This window comes from Silene latifolia, chromosome 1 (assembly GCF_048544455.1).
Source record: "Silene latifolia isolate original U9 population chromosome 1, ASM4854445v1, whole genome shotgun sequence".
NCBI classification, from domain to species: domain Eukaryota; kingdom Viridiplantae; phylum Streptophyta; class Magnoliopsida; order Caryophyllales; family Caryophyllaceae; genus Silene; species Silene latifolia.
The window spans coordinates 198,386,411-198,404,825 of NC_133526.1; the positions used below are offsets into that span (position 1 = coordinate 198,386,411).

At 33.1% G+C, this 18,415-nt stretch overlaps 2 protein-coding genes across 5 annotated transcripts in view; one reads left to right on the forward strand and one right to left on the reverse strand.

The window, feature by feature from the left end:
• Positions 1-468: 468 nt before the first annotated feature.
• On the forward strand, positions 469-3,483 carry LOC141617028 (ras-related protein Rab2BV-like). 2 transcript variants are annotated; one of them, XM_074434199.1, is made up of 3 exons: positions 469-568; positions 781-959; positions 2,768-3,483. In XM_074434199.1, the coding sequence occupies exons 2-3, from the start codon at positions 795-797 to the stop codon at positions 3,245-3,247; spliced, it is 645 nt and encodes a 214-aa protein (XP_074290300.1). In that variant the 5' UTR covers positions 469-568; positions 781-794; the 3' UTR covers positions 3,248-3,483. The 2 variants fall into 2 exon arrangements, with proteins under 2 accessions (XP_074290300.1, XP_074290299.1); XM_074434198.1 differs by lacking the exon at positions 469-568 and having other exon boundaries at positions 595-959.
• A 146-nt stretch (positions 3,484-3,629) lies between these two features.
• LOC141617009 (metal tolerance protein B) overlaps positions 3,630-18,415 on the reverse strand; it is a 37,736-nt gene continuing 22,950 nt past the window's right edge. Inside the window, exons 1-2 of one of the 3 annotated variants that reach the window (XM_074434178.1) lie at positions 10,593-10,799; positions 3,630-4,803 (exon numbers count right to left, since the gene is read on the reverse strand). In XM_074434178.1, coding sequence (XP_074290279.1) covers positions 3,675-4,763 — 1,089 coding nt within the window. In that variant the 5' untranslated portion in view covers positions 4,764-4,803; positions 10,593-10,799 and the 3' untranslated portion in view covers positions 3,630-3,674. Of the gene's footprint in view, positions 4,804-5,498; positions 5,735-10,592; positions 10,800-18,415 lie in introns of those variants that run through there. The other 2 variants (XM_074434183.1, XM_074434186.1) reach the window with 2 other exon arrangements.

Genomic DNA, 18,415 nt, shown 5'->3' on the forward strand with positions numbered 1-18,415 from the left:
CTCCTTGTGACACATCATTAGCTTAATAGATATTATTATTTATTTATTTTATTATATTATATGAATGATGACGGGTCGCAACACTCGCAAGATTACGACAATAAGACGGAAAGTCAGACATAAAAAGGTTACAGATGATCTCAACTCGATAAAAAGACTACTCACTGTTAACCTGTTGTCGATAATAAAAAACTCGATTTACAAAAAAAAAAAAAAAAAAAAAAAAAATTTGATTGCTTTCATTTTCATGGTTTGGTACATTTCTCCCCACCACGAGTGGTCCAGTGGCTATTTGACAACAGTAGGTCTCCCTTGTGACGGGTCAGATCTTGCGACGGGTATTTTGTGAGTGAAAATGGGTAGAGGGGACAAGGTGGGCACCCACCCGATGTGCTCCTTCTCTCACCCCTATGGATTTTTTGTGAGACAATATGGTACCCGTCTCTTGTTTGTATTTGTGATTTGGCAAACAGACCATTTTAAATTTTTAATCATTAGCATACGTTTCCCGTCATTTTCTTCTTTTTTACATCACCATTTCACTCTTCTTTCGATCCCCCAATTCAAGGTAAAAAAAACTCCCTCAATCAATTAACTTCACTCAATTTACCGCTTAATTTTACGTCAATCTAATTATTTACTCCTCCGTACTGATCATTTGTTTACCTTATTTACTGTGAAGGGTATTTTAACCAAAAATAAACAAATGACGAAGACGGAACGAGTACTTTATTTTCATCACTGATCGTATAATTTTGTTTGTTTTTCGATCTGATTTAGGGTTTCCGATCAAAATGGCGAGTAGAGTAGATCATGAGTATGATTACTTGTTCAAGATCGTGTTGATCGGAGATTCAGGTGTCGGCAAATCCAACATTCTCTCGAGGTTTACGAGGAATGAATTTTGTTTGGAATCTAAATCTACTATTGGTGTTGAGTTCGCCACTCGTACCCTTCAGGTATTTTAAAACCATCTTACACAAGTATTTGTTATATCAACGCGTATTGATGGTAGCACAAGTATTTGTTTTGATATGAATGCTGATTGGGTTGAAAATGCAGTTATAGTAAAACCGTCTTCACAAAATCTCATTATAGACATCAATTATCTGTCTATAACTAAAGACGGGCCAAGTAACATACCACACACACAAACAACAACTTGCGTGGGTGGTGGGGCCCAAAAATGTCACTACTTAAAGGGTATTTGACCCGTCTCTTGCTATAGACGGATATAGCAAGACTTGCTAAACCGTCTTACACAAATATTTGTGATTTCAACGCGTTTTAACTCGTATTCTCTCTGTCCTGGTCATTTGTTAGCCTTTTTCATTTTGGGTGTCTCAGTCAATTGTTGTCCCCTATTTTAAGAATGAACTTAATTAGCAATTTGATCATTCACACTCAATTTGGTCCACTTGTCATCTAGTAATTGACTCCCTCCTCTTTCCTTGGTCTTTGTGCCAAAAACAAAGGAAAACAATTGACCGGGACGGAGGGAGTACTACTTTAATGAATTAGGCTGAAAATGTAGTTATAGTAAAACCGTCTTACACAAGTATTTGTAATTTGAACGCGTATTAATGCCAAGTACTTTGATGGATTAGGTTGGTAATGCGGTTAAAGTAAGTTTGATTTGATGCCAGTCGTCGGATTATTTGTTGCTATAGGTTACCACTCGAGTTGGGTTATGTTTATCGGATTTGGATGCCCTTTAGAATTTGAAATTCGTGTCAGTTCTCTTTTCAGGGGTGTCTAAGGCCCCGGGCAACCACAGGCGTGGGAACCGGGCCTCCGGTTTTGGTCACCGGATTTAAAAACTTCATTGATGAAATTCGATACAAACCTCGAAGTATAATATACTCTTGCATTCATATTTGGGGCCTCATTTTATTATTTCGCACCGTGCCTCCATTTGTTTTAAGACGCCCTTACAGTTTCTGTTAATCTATTTGAATTTATTGGATGATTTTGATGAGAAATTGGGCTGTATTGGCGCGTTTCTTACGTGTTTGAGCTAGAGATTTGTTTGTATGAATATTTCGCCATCCATGGTTGGCTTTGCGACTTTTAGCTATCAGCTATGTACTTGTATGAATATTTCGCCATCCTATTGTTGTTAGGAGCATGCATGGGAGTTCACCCTGTGACGTTTGCCATCTATCCACCAATTCCTAGCGACATGGCCAAATTACTGAAGTACAGCTGAGTGAATTTTAGGAGTGCTGTTTTATGTGCCTTACGGGCTCCCCGTGTTGCTCTGTCTATAGTTTTTTCGCTCAACTGATAGCGTACTTCTTTTACAATACAGTTAGTCTTGCTGAAGACGGGTCGGAGCAAGTGACGGGTAATGCCACTCACAAAACGGATAAGGGAGACAAGGTGGGGGCACCCCCATGTGCTTCCCTCTCTCCTCTATTTGGGTCATTTGTGAGAGGAAATGGTATCCGTCACTCCGGAGTGACGGATATGTGCCGTCTTCAATGAGATTTTGTGTTTACAATAATGCTTGGTTGTCGATTTACATCAGAGTCTAGGTATAAGATTATTTTGCTTGCTTAGTGTTGGATGTCAACTATTAGCCCTCAGCCCCTCATATCCTCCCTTCTGCAATTCGGGTTTATGATAATATGATCAGTTGATTTTACGTAATTAGCTCAGGATTATTAATAAACTCTTAACGGACCATTAGTCATGACTTTGTTTCTTATTAAGTTCCGCTTCACTTTTGATTCTGACTTGAGACTTTGTTTTGATTTTGCTACAGGTAGAAGGAAAGACAGTCAAGGCACAGATATGGGACACAGCTGGTCAGGAGCGTTACCGGGCAATTACTAGTGCTTACTATAGAGGAGCTGTTGGTGCTCTCCTCGTGTATGATATAACAAAGAAGCAAACATTCGATAATGTGCAAAGATGGCTCCGTGAGTTGCGAGACCATGCCGATTCTAACATTGTCATTATGATGGCCGGAAACAAGTCAGATTTAAAGCATCTTAAAGCTGTATCTGAAGAAGATGGACAAGCATTGGCCGAAAAGGAAGGCCTGTCATTTCTCGAGACCTCTGCATTAGAAGCAGTTAACATCGAGGAAGCTTTTCAAACAATATTGACAGAAATATATCACATTACAAGCAAGAAAGCATTGGCGGCACAAGAAGCTTCTGGCAATGTTCCTGGTCAAGGTACAACCATCAATGTTGGGGGTGCAGCCGGGAATCAGACGAGAACGTGTTGCTCCTCTTGATAAGTCGATGTATCTTCTGCAGTGGATTTCATGTTTAGCATACAAGAGGATAGGCAGAGTCAGGCTTCTCTTCTTCCTCTGTTTTCTTTTTCCTATATTTTTTTATCTTTATTTTTTGGGGGACTATATCTGTAGAATACTCTGGTTCATTAAGTTGTGATGAAAAGTCTGTGAAAGTAGAAAAAAACTAAAATTATTGTTATTAATTCAGAAAATGGTCCATTCATTTGTTGCTACTTTCTTTGTATTCGAATGACTTCACCTACCCGTGTCAGACATTGGATGCTCTAACACGAGTCTGAGTCGTGTGACACTTCATTTTGAGCGACAAATATGAAAATTTTCCGCAAACTATCAAATCTAGGGCTTGGACAAGCACTTGGAAATTGAAGAAGAGCAATAATAGCAATAATCTGCAATTCAACAGTTATTCCTGCTCAATCTGAACAGTAACATGATGAATGCGATACGATTTTTCACATAATTGTCTTATGGAATGGAGAGTTTCTTTGGAGTCAACTCCAATCTCCAGCATTACATGGCAAGACATTACAGTTTTCCCAGCTGTTATAGACCAAACATGAAGATCATGAACCTCAAAGACACCTTTTAGGCTTCTGATCCCATGCCTGAGCCCGACAACATCGATTTCTCTAGGTGTCCTCTCCATCAATATACCCAGCACATTTCCCAACATGGGTATTGTGCTTATCAAGCCGATTATTGAGAAAACCGAGGTGCATAGAAGATCAATTACTACCCAATTCGGCTTTGCCCAAATAACTGCGCCACTAATCATCACCCCGACTGACTGTATCATATCGGTCAATACATGTAAGTAAGCTCCCTGAAGATTAATGTTCATTGCATTAGTCTTTGGATATGGACTCGAAACTAGCTTTCCTGTCTCTTCTTCCTTTTCCTCAGTTTCATGATTATGATGATGATGCTGGTGGTGGTGGTGATGATGGTGATGATGATGATGCGAGTGATCATGCCCGAGCCATGTAATCATAACAACATTGATAACAAATCCGAAAGCAGCAACTGAGAACATCACTTTCCCATCAATTACTTCACTGTCATGAAGAATTCTGTGAACAGCTTCATACATTAGCATTCCAGAGATGAGCCAGATGAGCTGTATCGACAGTAAAGCCGCCAAAACTTCAATACGATGAAACCCAAATGACTGATACGACGTAACATTCCAGCCAGCAGCCCAAACCGCAAACAGCGAGATGGCAAACCCTGCAACGTCGCTGAACATATGCGCCGCGTCTGTCAGAACTGCCAGACTGTTGGATTTAATGCCTCCTATAATTTCTATTGCCATGGCAAGTGCATAAAATATGATTAACCCTGCAAGTTTTTTGGTTGAATTTGATCTTTTTTCTACTTCTGCTTGATTATTTTGATCAGAAAATGAGCAAACATATCCACATGCTACATTTCCTAGAATAGATGATGCAGCATTTATCTCTAGGGAGCTTGAATTTCCTCCTATCTCATTCATGATTTTCTCTACTGATTTTGTATCTTGTATTGTACAGTACCTAAAAATCAACATTGTAGCAAGATTACCTTATCTGAGATTCATAAAATGGACTGCTTATGTTACTTCGACAATTTAGTTTGCTGACGACAAAACACTTCGACAATTTAGTTTAGTTAAAAGAAAACTGTTTCATATCCGGTACTTTAGTCACGTGTTAAAGTAACATAGGTGACATACACATATTAGACAATGAATTTTATGTGACCTGATTTATTTACTGTACTTCTTTTATTAATCGTGATGAGAGCGACAATTGATAAGGGATATATTTTTGTAGTAACTTTAACAAATAAGGTAACCGATATCTCTGTTCTATTTTTTTCGTGAGGATAGACATGGTGCTTACATAAAGGGACTTTAAACCATTCATTTGTATTACAGAGAGTATGATTTATGAGTGTATTCATACGACATTTTTTGTATTGTCGAAAACCCTTAAATTAGAAATTCAAATTATAATGAAACTAATTATTTATCAAAAATGTACACAAAGCATATGATCTTTTTCTGGGTAGCTATTCATTATCATCATTAGATTAAGACGAATATGTTTCCAGCTTTATCCTAAAATATTAAAGATAATATTCTATGCAAATGATTTGATATGTCAATTATAATAACTCATATTATAAACAAACAAAACAAACATGTTTTACTCGTCAAAATAGATTAACAAAATAAATAGATAATTACCTGGAGTTTCTAAATCATAATATCTTCTTTTTAATGTTTTTGATAGAATTCTTGGTTGAGAGCATTTTAATGCAGCATAAACGACATACTCGATAATATACGTAGTATTTACGACAACAAAAATGTTGCATTCCAAATGACTTTCAGTATCCTCAACAACAAAATGGTCATGCAAATGATATTTTTCCAGAAATGTTGGATTTGTTGAGCATTTCAAACATGTTTTTCTCTATATTCATCTAATTTTTTTTTCCTTTTTTCGTAAATATAAAGAACGTGCATTTTTTTTTTTTTTTTTTGATTAGGTAAGAAAACTAGATTGATCCTCTAGGCTAGGACCAACCTATCTCATCCTTTCGAATGAGGGAGGTAAGTTGAAGCCACCGGCTATCAAACCACCTCGGAAGAGTTGGACATGAATGTCCAACAGAAGCCATGAAGTCAGCAACCTTGTTGGCTTCACGAAAGCAATGTTTAATTATCACTTCATCGAAAAAATGAAGGTCTAATTTCACATCCTTGATAATACTAGAAATTTCCCACGGAATTTGCCAAGTACCTCGAATCGAGTTAAATAACACATAAGTTATCACCCTCCACAATTAACTTTGAGATTCCTAAGTATTTAGCTGCTAAAATACCTTCTTTTAAAACAAGTGCTTCCGCAACAAGGATACTATTGGATCCACACATTTTTGCTCCCAACAAAACAAAACGACTTTACCATTGTGATCTCTTATAGAATATCCTAAAGCAGCTTTATTACCTTCTATTCTCGATCCGTCAAAATTTAGCTTTAGGAAACCGTTTGTAGGTTTTTCCCACCAAATCTCTTCCTTACTAGAATTGTTTCTAGCTGACTCTTCAACCTCGGGATTGTTGAGATCTTTAAATCTAGTCACATTCCATGTCTTAGTGCTATTATTACATAAAGTAATAAGTTTGCTGATACTTAAATTAACATTATTAAAGACAATATCATTTCTATGGAACCATGCATTCCACCAAATAAAAATAATCTTTATAAAGTCATCTTTTGGAATTAAATCCTTGAGATAATTAAGTTTCGTTAGAAAACTTTGACTTGTAATAGTGCCATAATTTGACAAAAACTCGTTGAAACTAATAATGTTCAGGTCTTGGATGACAGACCCAATCAAGGGACATTCGTAAAAGAAATGATATTTGTTTTCAATAGGATTGTTGCACAGAACACAATGAGGTGGGACATCAATATGACTCTTGAGAAGTCTACTTTTTGTTGGAAGGCCGTCAACATAAGCTTTCCAACGAAAAAATTTCAATTTAGGAGGAATATTCAATTTCCAAATCCAATGAAATTCACATTTGTCAAGAGCTTGATCGAACAACCCTTGTGCTAACCAAGTTGCTATTTTGGTAGAAAAATTTCCATCTACGGACAACCCCCAAATGAGGGTGTCTGGAATATCATTATGTGGCACTGAAATGTTAGTAATCTGATTAACAATATCGTTATTCACTAAACTGGATAATTTACAAATATCCCATTGCTTGTCAGAGGTTATGAAATCTTTAACCAAAAGATTAAGATCACGGTTATTATCATCATCAACCATACTGCTTGTAAGTGGGTGTGAAAAAACCCAATTATCAGACCAAAACTTAATGTTGCTACCATTACCTACCTGCCATCTCAGTCCTTTTCTAAATAGAGTCCGAAGACTCATTAGTTTACGCCATTGCCAAGAAGAGGCTGCATTAGGCTTATGATCAAAGAGTAAACAATTTCTCAAATATTTTTTAGATACCACTTTGACCCATATACTTTCCTTATCCATAAGAATTTTCCATAAAAGTTTCATTTGAAGAGCTTTATTAGCTGCTTCAGAAGATTTAATTCCTAAACCACCAACTGACTTTGGTAAACAAACTTTATGCCAACCAACCAAATTAGGAGAACGTTGGGGAGGATTCTTATTCCAAAGAAAGTCTCTATTAATTTTATCTAATCTATTATGGATCGATGAAGGGAGGAGGAAGCTTTGCATCTGAAAAGTTCCCTTCGCAGCTAAATTAGCATTGACAAGAACTAGTCTACCTGCTTGAGATAAAGAATTCGCTTTCCATTTCGATAATTGAGTGCAAGAAGATTGAACAATGTTCTATTGATAGATTATTATATTTCCTAATTTTCTCCTTTTTTTTTTATAAAATGTAAGAATATGTTCCATACTCTTTTAAAAACATCATAGTGCAACTACATATTTACTACAGTACATACATAAAATGATATCATTTCAAATAATCCACGAATTTACCAAACCCATATGTAATTAATTCCGATAATTGGATGATAATTGGATTTAATAACCGAACTTTTTCTACTAAATTTGCGAATCATATTATAATACTATCATCTACATCTGATTAACCACTCTCAAATATTTTTCGTCATAAATTCACTTCTCCTGATTCTCAAACCGACCCAAATACTTCATCAAATCCAAATTATTATCTCAAATAACTAGGTAATCAAATAATCAACTCAATCTTTCATTTCCCATTCTAGTTCCTAAGACAATTATTTTGCTAGTCTAATTCTTTTCAATCCATCTATCTATAAATCTTATTAAAAAGCTACCTTGAAATGACCAATTAAAGCCATGTAGATAAAGCCACATAGGATAAAGAAATGTCACGCACACATCTATCTATATAAAGACAAACTTTTGCCATGTAATTTACACGTGCCGCTATGAAATGCTAACAAAAACTACGTATTTACCTTGGAGGTCATTCCAATTCTCCCTCACTGATGATAAAGTCAATGGTAATTAATTGCTGATGAACATGGAAGAGCAATAGTCCAATTGATAATGATTATTGTCATTCAATATTTTAATTAGTAGTTCATGGTTTTATTACGAGTAGTAACTAATTACATAGTGAGGCGAAAAGGCAGTAACGGATTAAGAAGAGTAATACAAAAGATAAGCAAATACTTTCCCCACTGATGATCCACATCATCATTACATTTATAAATACAATGAGCTACGTTACCAATTGCACCTTTATATAGTACTACAATGTTCTCAAGTATGTTCTCAAGTTTGCCATGGGTTAGAAAAATGGTAATTTTAAAGGTAATTTTAATCTTACTTCAATTCTTTTTCTTATAGACCAAATATTCTTTTATAGATTTACTTTTACTTGAAACTGGTTATATTTCACTAATTAATTTCTTTTACATAGATTTTCAATTTTAATTTTGACATTTGTTTTGTTTATTTGCTTTTTTCTCAGTAGTTTTGACACATGGGCATTAGTTCGACAATTTGCTGGAGTAACATGTTTCAACGACACTTCACAATGGAAGGTATATGCGGTGAAATTTCAATATCACCATTTAAGTTGATTCATACATGGAAATCATATTCATATATCTACAAATTCAATATAGTAGCTATTTTATTTTTGTTTTCCACTTTGGTCTGCGCCTTTAGCCGCACCAATTAGTTTACGCTTTTATCAGTTATGGAGTATATGATTATATATCTTGCATTGGTTGTTAGGCTGCAGCAATATGATCTCTTATAGAGTGTAATCTTTTTAAATTACTGTCTTTTAACAAACACTTGCCGCAACTAGAGCTATTCACAAAATATATGGCATATTATAGAGGTGGCAAACAATGACATGACACGATACGGAATTAACGGGTTTGGGTTGAGACTTAATGATCCATTTATGTAAGTGTGTCGACACGAACACAACACGATATTTAATTGGGTTGGGTCTGAGTTGAGCTCTCTAAACACGAACCCGACACGAATGACCTGTTTACTAAATTAATCCTAATTTTTCTTGATCCTGCATCACAGGTTGGATAGTTGGGTGCAGTCTTAAGAGAGGGCGATGAAAAAGAGAGGAAGCATTACACACTAATAAGTAATACACATCTATGCTTATAATGAAATGCATGGATTTGGCCGAAACAAGAGTACAATCTCTTGCAAACCACTTCTGTTAGATCTATTTCTTACTGAATATTTGTTTTGACTATGCTAATGAGTAATGACGCACATTACGGCTTTTTAACTAGACATTTTGATACGTAGTATAATACATTTTGATATGAAAACATGAGTGAATTCAAATCCATGTCTAAAGTTCACTGATGGTCTCTAAATATTTTATTCTGGCACTTTTGCATGTTCGCCTAACACTTTTATATCAAAACTCGAACACAATTGCTGGCTAGAATATATACAACGCGAGTGATTTGCTGAGATTTTGACTAAACAAGTCAACAATCAGATAAATCTGGTCGATTTCATAAATCATCTACATAAACAGCAAGTCAGCAATAAAATGGTGATTTGAACAAGATTTCTACTTTGATGTTTTCGATTATAATCCTTTGCCAACAAACTAAATTTTTATAGGAAACTTCAAAATGAAGCCGTGCAATGCACGGGTAACAAAACTAGTTCTAAGTTTAAAACGGATATACACCATCTTTCATTTCCCATTCTAGTTCCTAAGACAATTATTTTACTGGTTTAATTCCTTTAACCCGTCATAAATTTAATTGTGACGGCGACGGATACCGTTTCCTCTCATAAAATACCCATTAAGAGGTGAGTGGGAAACACATAGGGGGTGCCCCACCTTGTCCCCTCTCCCTTTTTGTGAGAGGTCACAAACTTGTGACGGGATTAGCCTGTCACAAGCAAAACTAGCTGAAAACAAGCCAAATAAGAACCCGACTCCTTCACAACTCAAATTATCTTTTTTCCAAAGTTTCCCTCAATTTTTTCATTTCCCCCAAATCACACATTCACACTATGTCCTTCCCCCACCTTCTCCTCCCTTTTTCTCTTCAACTAAAAAACACATAAATTAAATTAATTCAATTAAAGCACCACCATCAACAACTCCCATTACAATTCCTATACTTTATGATTCTTTCTTAACAAATTCATTTCAATTTGAAAATACCTAAATAATCAAACAATTGTTTAAAAAGAAATCCCCAAAAAAAAAACGTTTCACAGAATTTTTTACACCATTAACACATAAATTTTGAGCAATAAAAACCTCAAAAATTACCCTTTAATTCTTCAAATATATATCTGTAGGCAGAGAACGTGTTGCTCCTCTTGATTAGTCGATGTATCTACTGCAGTGGATTTCATGTTTAGCATACAAGAGGATAGGCAGAGTCAGGCTTCTCTTCTTCCTCTGTTTTCTTTTTCCTATATTTTTTATCTTTATTTTTTGGGGGACTATATCTGTAGAATACTCTGTTTCATTAAGTTGTGATGAAAAGTCTGTGAAAGTAGAAAAAAACTAAAATTATTGTTATTAATTCAGAAAAATGGTCCATTCATTTGTTGCTGCTTACCTTCCTTTGCTCCAAATGAAAATTGCGTGAATAACTGCATCACCCGATTGAGTTTTAATTTATTTTGCTATTTTGCTTTGTTGTATTTTTAATTTTAATAAACGTTGATGTTATCTTTAAGTTTGGCTTCGTTGCACTAGTTTTGCTAGTCGAGCTTCTAGTGCAACCTAGTCTTATAGCTTGTATGTAACTTTTGGGTACTATAATCACCCTTTTTCTCACTGTCAAAAAAAAAAAAAAAAAAAAAAAAAAAATATACTTCATCGGCCGATTGAGTTCGAAAGTAACGGATACGTGCCGTCTTCAATGAGATTTTGTGATATTCACTACATACATAAAATGATATAATTTCAAATAATCTACGAATTTACCAAACCCATATGTAATTAATTCCACTAATTGAATTTGCTAACCAAACTTTCTACTAAGGCCCTGTTCTTTTGGACTTAATTTCAGTTCTAATAAGTTGATTCGATTATTTCAGCTCCATTCCATTGATTCGATTCGATTCGATTTCACTCCATTCATTTCGATTGATTGATTGACTCCATTCATTTGATTAAGTTCAATTGATTCGATTCGATTCATATTAGTTTATTTCAACATTACTATTATTATTCTTATTGATATCATTATTATTATTTTTTATAATGTAGTTATTATTATTATTATTATTATTATTATTATTATTATATTATTTTTATATTTATTATATTACTATTATATTTATTAATAATTAATTCGTATTGTTTATATTATTATATTTATATTTAATATATTTATTATTATTATTATCATTATTATCATCATTATTATTATTATATTATATTTATTATTTTATTAATATATTCATTATTATTAATATTATTGATAATATATTTAATATTATTATATTAAGAAGTTATAATATTATATTTATTATTTTATTAATATACTCATTATTATTAATATTATTAATCACATATTTATTATTATTATATTTAATATTATTATATTAATAAGTTATTATATTAGACCTATTATTATTATTATATTATTATTTATTTTTTAGTTATTATTATTATTATTAATATATTATATTATTATTAATAATGTTATCATTTATATTACTAATATATTATTATTATTATTATTATTACTATATTTATTATTATATTACTATTTTATTTTTTATATATCTTATTAAATTATTATTAATAGATTATATTAATATATTATTATAATTATTATTATTAATGTATAATATTATAATAATATTTATTATTATTATTGGTACTGATATTTTTTTATTATAATATTTATTATTATTATTATTATTATTATTATTAATATAATCTTTTTATTATTATTTCAGTTCAGTTCAGTTCAGATCAGATCAGTTCAGTTCAGTTCAGTTCAGTTCAGTTCCATTCAGTTCAGTTCAGTTCAGCTCCATTCAGTTCAGTTCAGTTCAGTTCAATTCAGTTCAGACAATTTCAGTCCAAAAGAACAGGGCCTAAATTTGCGAATCATATGCCAATACATCTTATTAACCCACTCTCAAATATTTTCCGTCATAAATTCGCTTCCCCAAATACTTCATCAAATCCAAATTATTCTCAAATAACTAGGTAATCAAGTAATCAACTCAATCTTTCATTTTCCATTATAGTTCCTAGGACAATTATTTTTGCTAATTCTCAATCTATTCAACTCGTCTTAAATTTAAAACATATATACCCATATTAAATAAGAACCAAACTCGTCTTAAATTAATTCCACTAATTGAATTTGCTAACCAAACTTTCTACTAAACTAGTTTTATACCCGTACAAAAAAAGTACGGGTTATAACCGCAGGCGCTATTATTAGATACATGAGCACATAATTGACCGTGATTAAACGTTCAATACCGTGACAATATAAATAGTCATATTTGGAGATTCGAATATTTGATAAATACTCCTATTAGATTTGAATATCAGATAATATACAACCGTATTTTATCAAAATTATATTAAAGGTATTTGACATGTTAGATCCGTTGAATGTATGTAAATTGTAACATTTTATGTAAATTGTGACATTTTAACTTATGTTTTAACATAAGTAATTAAAATAGGAGTAAGAAATAGAAATAGGAATTGGTTGAGGAGAGAGGCTAATCTTATCTATATAAATTCAGAAGACAATACTCAGTGTACAGCGCGCCACCTCATTAATGCATTTTTTTTTCTTTTTTTTTTTTTGAAAATCCATGTTACGGTGGGACCCATGAGTGTGCAATGTATTTAATTATTCAGATATCCGTCTTTTCAAACATGCGATAAATTCCTCTTGCTACAAATTATATAAAATCATATTATGAAAATATTCTTCGAATTAATATTATGATAAAATTTTATACATTCCGTATAAATAAAATTAATAACATATACGAAGAAGTAATTACAAATGCGAGTAAATGTAATTGAATTACATAATTTTTAAAACAAAATTACACAATAAAATTACATAATTTTAGGAATGAATTACATTTATATACGGGATCGAACATAAAACGGAAATGAATTACAAAAATGAATTACATGTATTTTTGTTATTATTATTGTACCATGCAGCAACAAAATCACAACATAATTTTTTTAAAACTACAGGGTACAAATTTTTTTTTTCAAAAAATCAATCATGACGGAATATTTACTTGGAATATAAACTCGGCATCTTAACTATCAGCCGCGCACACCGAAATTGGTAGGTGACATTGATAGGAAACAAAGTTAATATAGTCTTCAACAAGCATTTAAAGCTATTTTTAATTTTTTTTTTACTCTAAAAAAACAAATAAATAAATTTTATTTTAATTTACAAGTGATTAAATTTTTTTTAATAATTTTTTTTTAATAATTTATTTAATAAATAATTCACAATTGTTATAACAAATATTGTTTAAATAATAACAACACAATAAGGTAAAAGTCGAAAAACTTTAAAATATGTTTTTTTTAGGAAAAATAATCCTCTCAGATCTGTATAGAAAGTCGTTCATCACCGAGGATTTATGTACTTGGAGCAAAAATTCTGGCAATTTTACTATCAGTCTCGCACTCCGAATTCGGAAGATGACAATGACAGTCTCGCACGCGTGATAAGATGTATTGTCTTAACTGGTAGTCATAAAGGTGATAGAGTGCATATTGCTCAACTAACACTTACTCCATCAGACACCAGTAGATTTACGGTACGTTTCAGTAGAAGACAATTCCCCATCGCTGTTTGTTTTGCAATGACGATAAACAAGAGTCAAGGGCAGTTTTTATCTCAGGTCAGCATCTATCTTCCAAGACCAGTGTTTAGTCATGACCAGCTTTATGTCGCACTTTTCAGGGTCACCCGAAAAGAAGGCTTGAAAATTTTAATTTGTGACTCAGATATGCGTACTTCTACTACGACTACTAATGTAGTGTATCATGAATTTTTTCAATTTTTAGAATAACTTGCATATGTTAAAGTTGATTATTATATTATATTTCTTTTATCCGAATGTAAAGTTTTTTATGTATGCAATTTTTATTTACAAGAGTTGATTACGTTATTTTCTTATAAACCAGTGCATGTGAACACATGTTTGTAACAAATTTAAACATTAATTATGTACATCGTTGATTTAGACCAATTAGATAGGTACAATAGAAATGCAAAAACAAATATACATAAAAAAACATTAATACTAGCTAGCCCAAATACATACCAGTGCAATTTTGCACGGGTTTAAAACTAGTTAAATATAAAAGAAAACATGGGGGGGACCCACATGTAGAAACTCATCAACCAATAAGAAATCTTTAAAAAACTCAGCTTTTATACTATGTAGACTTGTTGGAAAGCCCGTGCGATGCACGGGCCTCCCATTAGGATTATCATTAAAAATTAATATATTTTAAGTTAATAAAAAAAAGTCATACTATATTGTCATTGATGAAAAAAAAAATCTGTTCCGGGTGTAATTCCAGAGCAAGTATCGTTACCACCCGTGGCTCGTAGAATAATGTCTTGAGTTGGATTCCTCGCGTCTCTATCGTTCCTCTCGGCCTCTCCTGCAACAATGAACGAACTGAGGGCTTGGCTTTGTGCCAAGCGTACTCACTCCGACGTTCAAGTCAGTAAACTCAAAGGATTAAGCTGTGTTACTTGGCCAGATATGTTGTAGAGAGATAAGGGAGATATTACCAGATGAATAGTGTATTTTGGTTTAATTGTTCGATCCTTTCCTCAATGAAGGTTGAGGAGTATTTATAGGCTTTCACCTTTTGTCACGTAGTGGCCAAGTGGCCAAGTGGCTAGCAGGTGGAAAGACTGATCTACCCCTCGGCCGAGGGACCTATGGCAGGCCGGCGGGCCATGTTGACTCACCGCCGAGGGGTCTTGGATATGAGTACGCGGGTATGTGTCCTACCGCGAGGTTGTCACGCCGAGACCCAGGCTAGCAGGCCGATGGGCTGCATCGGCTAGGCTGTATAAGTCGTTGACTTGTTGTGGACATCTTTGACCTTGCTCAGTATGTTGACTTGGTCAGCGGTGCAGAATATGCCCCATCAAAATCCGTTATTGATTTTAGCATAAATGTTTTGCCATCAATTAGTATAACATCAAGTAACATAGTTATAGTAATTAGTATTCCGTATAAACATCTCGCAAAATCAAATCCAAACTTAATTCCAATAGAATTAGTAATATTTAAACACAATCAAAATATCTCTGATTCTATTATATAGAATGCACGGGCACCTAGTTGCATCATATGTGACAACATTAGTTAGTAGTTTATGTCATTTTTTTTAAATAGTCGGGCTACTAAGTTAGTATAATAATGTAAGTTCGTAGTATATATTTTATGGCACCGCTGAAAACGTTATTTTACGTTTCCATGGTCTGGTAATAGAAAACTATTGAATTTAACAAAAAGTCAAACTATGTTAACAATAAGAGCAAACAAAATTTCGGGGGTTGATTTATATGAGGACAGATTAATCATTAGTTCCTATAACAAAAATGCAACTAAAGTGTTGTGGCATTTGGTATTTAACTATATCAGTTGTATACTAACATTCAGAGATATAGTAGGATTATAGTGTTACCGTTCTTATTGTCTAAGCACCATCAGTTTTTAACCGAAATAGTCTTTTACTACTTATCCTTAAAAACTTCATGCAAAATATATAATACAACATCTTAATTTGGCAAATTGTGAAAACTTCTTTATAAATAATGTCCTTCTTGTGGGGCCTTGATACATTTGGTCTCTATCATCGATGTAGAACCTTAATCTCTTGGATGAACGTTTCTACATAAAGCTGGCCATTAATAAAAACTGGTTTTGACAGATAAATTTAAACATGATTTTGTCATTGTTCCTAACTCTTGTTTATTGTCATGGCGCAGCATTATTAGAGCCAGCAAATAATGGCATGACACGAAAACACGACACGAATCCGACATGAAATTAACGGGTTTGGGTTGACATTTAAAGACCCATTTATACAAGCGGGTCGACACGAACACGCGAGATTTAATTGGGTTAGGTTTAGGTTGAGCACTGTACACACGGACCCGACCCGAATAACTTATCTACTAAATTAATCCCAATTTTTCTTGATCCTTACATAAATATACTTACACTTTCCAAATATTGACATGACACGAAACTACGACACGAAATTAACGGATTAGGGTTGAGGCTTGATTACCCATTAATGTAACTGGATCGACACGAACACAACACGCGATTTAATTGGGTCGATTTTTTGTTGAAGAGTTTATGATCCATTTAAATGTGACACCTGAACCCGACACGACCAGATCTGTTTGTCACATCTACGTAGCATGGCCTCGACGTATATTGTCTCTGCTTAAGAATGAAAAGAATATTTGTATCAGAGGAAATCATTACTATCCTCGGGTTCAGTACCTTTTGCCGACTTTGGAATCCGTATGTATATTCGCTTCTTCTATGAATTTTCCAAGGCGATTGATAATATGACATATCCCGTTAGATAATCCTCTTACGGAGTTAATGTTCCTCAACAACATAACCGACATACCACACTTGGTAAAGCATACCATTATGAGTTATATTAAAAAATTCATCATGTAAACTCCCTTCCCTTCTTAAACATCTTCCGCCTTGTTTCTTAGAGGTTAAACTTTTATAACTTTGACCATTAATATGTCAAAAATCATGGTCAAACTTCCGTTTTGACGATTGTGTAGAAGCAATGAGGATGAAGTACATTTTGTTGGAATATGTGTCCTCCGACAATAATGCGATCACGACTGTTGATCATGATGATCACATGTTTAAGTCTCATTAAAATGAATACACTTGGGAAGTAATATTGTTACTGTCAACTGGTCAACATATATCGGTAATGATTGGCTGACTAGAGTTTGACATTACTGTCGTGTGACGGTGGTGATCAGTTGACCCCCTAGGTCATACCTATAGGGCATCACTCTTAATTGATTATTTAATTAATCGTATAATGTTACGAGTTAATTAAATTACTTGAAAATTGACGGACGATTTTGGAAGTAAAATTTACGTATCATATTGAAATGTGATTAAATAAGATACGGTCTGAGTAATTAAATTGTATAATTACTCGGATGAAATAAATTGTTTAATGTAACAATTAAATTTGAATGAATTGTTATAAATACAATCTGTTGTGATTTATAAATGGTAAAATATTTTGGCACAAGTAATTATGAAATTACTAAGTCGATTTTTGCATGTGACGTATTTTTATTAATACGTTGATTTTTAATATGTTAAAAATACATAACAAATATATGTGACATATGACATGTAACATATAGACAATTGACAAAAATAATATGGATTCCATATTACCAAATGGACCGAAATATAGGAAGAGGTTTAAGCTAATTAATTGTTTAATTAGTAGCTAAACATAATGATTGTTTTGCTTTAGTAGCCATGCAAGCCTATGGTGCATTGTGAAGACAAATAAATCCATGCATTGGCTTCTCTTTCCCTCTCCTCTTACACGGTTTTGGGAAGAAAAATTCATCATTGTTTTTTTTATAATTTTACCCAATAATATACAAAATGTTGTAGATTATTATTCATTCTATTCCAACATCAAATATAGAGATTTCTAGTGAGATAAAAAGCTCTCTTCTCCTCCCTCAATAATACCGAAAATATTCAAGTGTTAAACAATATTTTGGTTCAATTTTCTACCTTGATTAATATTATACTAGTATTGTAATATTAATTAAAATTAAGAGGAGCCTTGGGTATAAAACATAGGGAGAGATCTTACACTTAGATCTTCATTCTTCCATTGGAAAAGCTCAAGAACAAGGGAGATAGGTGATCTCTCTTGTGCCCTAATAGCCGAAATCTACAATGTAAGGACATGATTTCTCCTCTATTTATACTATTGTTTGCATGCATAAGATCCGTTTTAATTTTATGACAAATTATTTAGACATATAAGAGTATGTTAGTATGTATAAAGAT

Bases quoted from the DNA above. Each gene is read 5' to 3' on its own strand.
- LOC141617028 (XM_074434199.1), top strand. From the start codon at position 795: ATGGCGAGTAGAGTAGATCATGAGTATGATTACTTGTTCAAGATCGTG. The intron at 960-2,767 runs GTATTTTAAAAC...ATTTTGCTACAG, and splicing joins TCGCCACTCGTACCCTTCAG to GTAGAAGGAAAGACAGTCAA.